The sequence below is a fragment of the Chrysochloris asiatica genome, unplaced genomic scaffold, assembly GCF_000296735.1.
Source record: "Chrysochloris asiatica unplaced genomic scaffold, ChrAsi1.0 scaffold00132, whole genome shotgun sequence".
Classification (NCBI taxonomy): Eukaryota; Metazoa; Chordata; class Mammalia; order Afrosoricida; family Chrysochloridae; genus Chrysochloris; species Chrysochloris asiatica.
Window position 1 is genome coordinate 1569336 of NW_006408650.1, and position 6536 is coordinate 1575871.

Here is a 6536-nt window from a genome sequence, read left to right on the forward strand (position 1 = left end):
CCTTGCCTCCCCCCTCCACCCCCCGCCCCAGTCCTGCCGGTGACACATCGCGGAAGGGGAAGTAGCAGTCCCCAGCCTGCCGGTCAGGACGCCCCCTCCCCGTCGGCCCTGCTGCTGTGTCCTGCACTCCCGAAGGACGTGGGGAAGGAAGGGGGGGCGGGGACCAAGGGTCCATCTGTCCACTGCTGCAGCCTGGGAGCAGACTGCAGGCCCCCTCCCCACACTCAGACAAAGGCGTTTGAGAGGAAATCGCCTCCCAGGAAGGGCCAGGCGCCCCAGCTCCCACTGGGAGCCGAGGAGCAGAGTGTGGGTACAGGGTGAGGGAGCTTTATCTATACACGTCGCCCCCCTCTGCGCCCGTGTCTAGGGACACCTAACAGTAACCGCCACCCCCGCACCGTCAGTGCCCCTATCAGGCCTTGGATTTTGTCCGGGACAGGGAACAGGGCTTGGATGGCCTCTAGAGGCTCAGCCCGGGGTGCACCCAATGAAGGGCAGTTTTGAGGGCTCCCCAGGAAAATCTAGAGGGCCCACACCCAGACCCGCCCCTCAGGCTGGTGACATACTGGCCATGGGCACAGGCCTTGGCATCTGCTGTGACGTGGGCCAGCTGCCCTGCTGCGCCCAGCCCAATGTCCTCATCTGACAGGTGTGGTCCTGATCCGATCTTGCAGGGAGGGCTAAGGGCACCCTGACAAGGTGTGTGTCGAGTGGAGACAGGCAAATAGGAAGCTAGTGACGGTCTGTTAATGTTCCCTCCTTCCCCCAGCCTTCGTCCCTAGACAAGCAGCCAAGGCCTGACTGTCCACCTGCATGCCCTGTGACCTCGGACGAATCCCCTGCCCATTGTGTTCATGGAACCCCTCTGGGGGCCTTGCTCTTCCTCTGCAGTTCCAGTGACTTCTAAGCTAAGCCCAGCAAACCACAGTGCTCAGCTCCCCTCCGGGTATAACCGAAGCATCTGCTTGGACAGGTGCAGCCAGGTCCCATGCAGGTTCCAGGGGAAGGGGTGCAGCCCGGGGTCGGGGGAACCCCCAGCGCGGGACAGAGAGAGGAGGGCGCCTGCCTGGAGTCCCGGGGCTCTGAAGCCTTGCCTGGGGGCGCCCTGACTCTCTTAGGCTCCTCAACATTGGATTGAGGAGCAGGTGGTGCCCCAGCCCGCCCCCTGCTTCAATTTCCCTTTAATAGGCCTTAGTAATTACAGTGAAATCAAGGCGGGCGCATCGGATGGGGGGTTGACCCCAAACTTGGGAGGGGAGTTGGCGCCCAAGAACAATCGGGCCTGTATTTTGGGGAATGTGTCGCCGGATGTGGAGGATGTGGAAGAACGGGCCTCTGGTCCCACACTGCCGGGGGCCGGCGCCCCCTTCTCCCGCGGAGAGACCGGTGCACTACGTTAGGGAGACAGCGGCTTCTTCCCATCGCTTGGGGGTTCTCACGGCTCCTGGCTGCTCTCTTGAGGCCTAGCGCTCCAGGGGACCCCGACTCCGGTCTCCTCCCCCAGCCCAGCCCCAGCATCAGGAACCGGCGTTCGCGGTCACTGCTCACAGACCCTGAGGGGAAGGCCCCTTGGGGGCGCCCGGGGAGCCAAGCCCCCCAAACGGGGCCAAGCCACGGGGACACACCCCAGCTTGGGTGCTGCCCGTCCCGGGCCAGGCAGTTTCGGGGCGCAGCCCGGCCCCTCCCCCACGGCACGGCAGTCCCGGGGCGGGGCCGGGCCAGTCACCCCCACGGTTCTCCCGGCGACCCTCGCAGGTCGCCCCGGTCGCCGCACCCAGTACCCGACCCCTCCCGTCTACCCGCCGGCCCCGCGCGGGGTCCCAGGCACCGGGGGTGGCGCGGGCGGGGCCGTTGGGGGGCGGCGCGGGCGGAGGCGGGGCGGGGCGCGGGGCCCCACGTGTCCCGACGGGATCGGCCAATGGGCGCCCGGCGTTCGGCAAGATCGCCATATATGGCCATGTTCTGGGCCGCGCGCGCCGCCGTGCCGCGCGCGCACCCAGCACCCGCTTAAATAGCGGCGGGGGAGGCCGCGCTCGGTCTCAGTCTCGGCCGCCGGCTCGCCTGCGCTCCTCTCTCCGCTTGTGCTCGTTGCTGCAGCCACTCGGCCTCTCCGGTAAGGGCCCGGCCCACGTCTCGGAATCTCCGCGGGGCCCAGGGAGGCGGCCCTTTGTTCCCAGGGGAGGGGCGGCGGGCAGCACTTGCGGATCCCGGCGGTTGCGGGGCGTCGCGAGGGCCGCCCCCCCTGAGTCCTAACGTCCCCGCCCGCAGGTCACCATGGAAGAAGAGATCGCCGCGCTCGTCATCGACAACGGTTCCGGCATGTGCAAAGCCGGCTTTGCGGGCGACGATGCCCCCCGCGCCGTCTTCCCCTCGATCGTGGGGCGCCCCCGGCACCAGGGCGTCATGGTGGGCATGGGCCAGAAGGACAGCTACGTGGGCGACGAGGCGCAGAGCAAGAGGGGCATCCTGACCCTCAAGTACCCCATCGAGCATGGCATCGTCACCAACTGGGACGACATGGAGAAGATCTGGCATCACACTTTCTACAACGAGCTGCGCGTGGCCCCCGAGGAGCACCCCGTGCTGCTGACCGAGGCGCCCCTGAACCCCAAGGCCAACCGGGAGAAGATGACCCAGGTGAGCGCGGGGCCGCCGCCGCCCGCCCGCCCGCCCGCCCGCCTCCTGCTCATTCTCTCTCCATTTGGTCTCCTGAGCTCCAGCGTCTCTGGCCGTTTGTTTCCGGGCTCTGTCCTCTGCGGGCATTTCCTCCCTGAAGCCTCCAGGTCTCTCGTGTGTTGGGCCTCCCTCCTCCTCCCTCCTGTCCTGTCCACTCATCACTCGGGGGCGCGGGGCACGTGGGGCACGGGGTTGGGGGGCGCGGGCGGGGGGGCTGCCTGCCGCTCACGGCCCCGCCTCCCCCGCAGATCATGTTTGAGACCTTCAACACCCCCGCCATGTACGTGGCCATCCAGGCCGTCCTGTCCCTCTACGCCTCGGGCCGCACCACCGGCATCGTCATGGACTCTGGCGACGGAGTCACGCACACCGTGCCCATCTACGAGGGCTACGCCCTGCCGCACGCCATCCTGCGTCTGGACCTGGCGGGCCGCGACCTGACCGACTACCTCATGAAGATCCTGACGGAGCGCGGCTACAGCTTCACCACCACGGCCGAGCGCGAGATCGTGCGCGACATCAAAGAGAAGCTCTGCTACGTGGCCCTGGATTTCGAGCAGGAGATGGCCACCGCTGCGTCCTCGTCCTCCCTGGAGAAGAGCTACGAGCTGCCCGATGGCCAGGTCATCACCATCGGCAACGAGCGCTTCCGGTGTCCCGAGGCGCTCTTCCAGCCCTCCTTCCTAGGTAGGTGGCCGGCGGCGGCGTCCCCGGGAGCGGCCTGAAGGGGGCGCGTGATCCCCGCTAAGGGAGCCTTATGTCTCAGGTATGGAGTCCTGCGGCATCCACGAGACCACCTTCAACTCCATCATGAAGTGCGACGTGGACATCCGGAAGGACCTGTATGCCAACACGGTGCTGTCAGGCGGGACCACCATGTACCCAGGCATCGCCGACCGCATGCAGAAGGAGATCACGGCGCTGGCGCCCAGCACCATGAAGATCAAGGTGGGTCCCGCCCTGAGGGTGGGGTGGGGTGGGGGGAGGGGCAGCAGTCCCAGCGGGACTAACGGCCATCTTGTGCTTTGCTCGCAGATCATTGCTCCTCCCGAACGCAAGTACTCTGTGTGGATCGGCGGCTCCATCCTGGCCTCGCTGTCCACCTTCCAGCAGATGTGGATCAGCAAGCAGGAGTATGACGAGTCGGGCCCCTCCATCGTCCACCGCAAATGCTTCTAAACGGACTGCCAGCAGGTGCCGCCACCTGCCGCATGAGCGCATTCCCGAGTGCAGGTTTGCCACAAACCGCACGTCTCATGCTAGCCTCGTGAAACTGGAAGAAGCCTTTGAAAAGAAATTGTCCTTGAAGCCTGTATCTTGGTATCAGCAGCACTGGATCGTAGGACTTGTTGCTGATTTTGACCTTGTATTCAAGTTACCTGTTCCCTTGGTCTGTGTTTAATACCCTGTACATATCTTTGATTTAGGCCCCTAGAGCGTGTGAATCGGTCACTCGGTGGCCGAGGTGAAGGGATGACATGGTGGGGAGAGAGAAGCCCGTAGTTGTGGCGAGTCTGTGCAGGGTATTAATGCGAAGAGCTGTCGGGCTCCAGGATCACACACCTGCAGGGTTGGTTGGTAAGCAGCCCGGAGCGGTTGTCCTATGTTCTTGCCTGCCTGTCAGGGTTGGAAGAATCTGAGCCTTGGGACCAGTTTCCTTTCTTAGCTGATGTTCTCCCGCTGGAACCCCGTGGGTTGTTACTTGCCTTGAGTTGGAAGATGGTTTGCATTTAAACCTGTAAACTCATTCATTCTTTTAATTTATGTAAGGTTTTTTGTACGCAATTCTCAACTCTTGAGATGACAACAAATTTTTGGTTTTTCTACTGTCATGTGCAAACATTAGGCCCCAGCAACACGGCCTTGTGTAAGGAGAAATAAAAGTGCTGCAGTGAAAGGCCCTTGACTCCTGTCCTTGGGGCGGAGGCGGAAGGGGAGGGGCTAGGCTGGGGTGGGGAGGGGCAGACTGGCTTCAAGCCAGCTCAGATACAGAGTTTAGGGGCCTCCTAAACTACATGGTTATCCCCAGACAAGCCTAGTTGGAGAGATGGGGCTGCGTCCTGCACTGAAACTGCTAGGTGCTGGCAGGGACAGGGGCTTCTGGAAGCACCTGCTTACTTGTGCCCACTGGCATGAGGGTAAAGTGCCTATTGGGTTTGAACCTCGAATTGGTTCCCACCCATAGTGAACCCTGTGTAGGGTTTCCAGGGGGAGCGAACTTGCAGCCCCTGGCATTAACTCACAGCACTAAGGGTACACTCCAAACACCTGTAGGAACAAAGGTGGGTGGGGGCAGCTGTAGCAGCTTGGCCAGCAGAAGCTTCTTAAGACCTTGTTTTTAGCAAAGTGCTTGTTGCCCACCCAGCCCATTGAGACCCATGTTAAGTGCTGTGGAGTTTACTCCTGGAAATCCAATTAAGGATCTCCAAGAAGGGGCTAGTGGGTGGGTATGAACTGCCAACCTTGTGGTGGGATGAGGCGAGCGGTTTTATGCGTCTAGTCTGCAGGAACCTTGAGCCCTGGGGAGGCAGCTACCCCTGTGGCCGGCCCAGGCTCCAGGTGAGACAGTGTTTAGTGTGATGGAGACACTGCTTTGCAGCTGGTTCCAATATTTGGGATTTCAGAGTGCAGGCACCTGGGAGAGTGTGGAGGAGGGCAATTTCAGACTAAAGCTTAGGGGCAGGAATGAGGCTCTACCCGTTGCCCCGGGCCTCACTGGGACAGCCATGTAAGACTTGTCCCACCTGCAGTCAGTGGGGGACAAGGACATGTAGCCTGGGGTGATGGCAGGGCGCACATGAGGTTGGAGGGAGGCCTTTGGGCAAATATTTTGCTAGATGCCATGTGTGACTAACCCCCACATCCACAGGGAGCAGGGCTCTGAGCAGAGGAGTGGACACCTCTGTGAGGAGCAGAAGGAGGACAGGCGCTGGCCTGGTGGCCATGGGGCCACACTCTAAGAGCCACCTGGGGGCCCACAGCAGTTGTCACTTGCTTGCCCCCACCTGGCTTTTCTGCAGCCTAGAAAACAGTGCTCAGGTGTGAAACCTGATCCTTGTACCCACTTGTTTTAGGAACTGAACTGTGATCCTAACCCCCACTGCTTGTCAAAAGGACCTTGTTTGGAAACAGGCTCTGGCAGATACTGGTTTGGAGGAGAAAATGCAGGACTAGGGAGAGCCCTGAGTGCCCACAAGCCAAGGGATGCCTAGGGCTATCAGAACTGGAGGAAGAAGGAAGGGGCTCCCCTAGAGCCTCCTGGGGGAGCAAGTCCTGCCAACAGCATCCAGAGCTGCGAGACAGTAGCTTTCTGTTGTTTTAAGCCACCCAGTCCGTGGTATATTAAAGACAGACTTGACGTCTGTCTGCTAATAGCGCTGTCTCCAGACACCCCACACACATCTGAGTGATGGGAGGAGAGAACATGGCATGCGGTGACTTGTCCTCATCAGAACTGCTCCTGGGGGTTTTCTTGGTGATAATCCTGGTGTGGTGCTGTAGGTTAATGTGCCAGACTGCAAAGCTGTAAGAACTGCAAGGTCGGTGGTTCAAGTTCACCAGCTGCTCCTTGGAAACCCTGTCGCTATGGGTCAACGAGAGTCTTAACAAAACACGTCCCAGGTCCTTCTTCCCTAGCACTATGAGTGAGTTCTAACCACCGACCTTTGGTGCCATGTGTAATGCCACCTCAACCCACCATGGAACGTCTCAACTAACCTGGCAAAAGTGGTCTTCACTGCCAACTCGTTGCAAGCGTACAGGACACAGTAGAACTCCCCCACAGGGTTTCCTAAGCTGCAAATCTTTATGGCATGTGTATCTCACTCGGAGTGGCTGGTGGGTTCGAACCACCAACCTTT

General features: G+C 61.1%; 1 protein-coding gene across 1 annotated transcript; it reads left to right on the forward strand.

Moving 5' to 3' along the window:
• Window positions 1-2232: 2232 nt before the first annotated feature.
• ACTG1 (actin, gamma 1) lies at window positions 2233-4143 on the forward strand. Its single transcript, XM_006869512.1, has 4 exons — window positions 2233-2637; window positions 2925-3363; window positions 3443-3624; window positions 3712-4143. The coding sequence occupies exons 1-4, from the start codon at window positions 2275-2277 to the stop codon at window positions 3853-3855; spliced, it is 1128 nt and encodes a 375-aa protein (XP_006869574.1). The 5' UTR covers window positions 2233-2274; the 3' UTR covers window positions 3856-4143.
• The last annotated feature ends 2393 nt before the right edge of the window (window positions 4144-6536 follow it).

Bases quoted from the DNA above. Each gene is read 5' to 3' on its own strand.
- ACTG1 (XM_006869512.1), top strand. From the start codon at position 2,275: ATGGAAGAAGAGATCGCCGCGCTCGTCATCGACAACGGTTCCGGCATG. The intron at 2,638-2,924 runs GTGAGCGCGGGG...CCTCCCCCGCAG, and splicing joins ACCGGGAGAAGATGACCCAG to ATCATGTTTGAGACCTTCAA. The intron at 3,364-3,442 runs GTAGGTGGCCGG...CTTATGTCTCAG, and splicing joins CTTCCAGCCCTCCTTCCTAG to GTATGGAGTCCTGCGGCATC.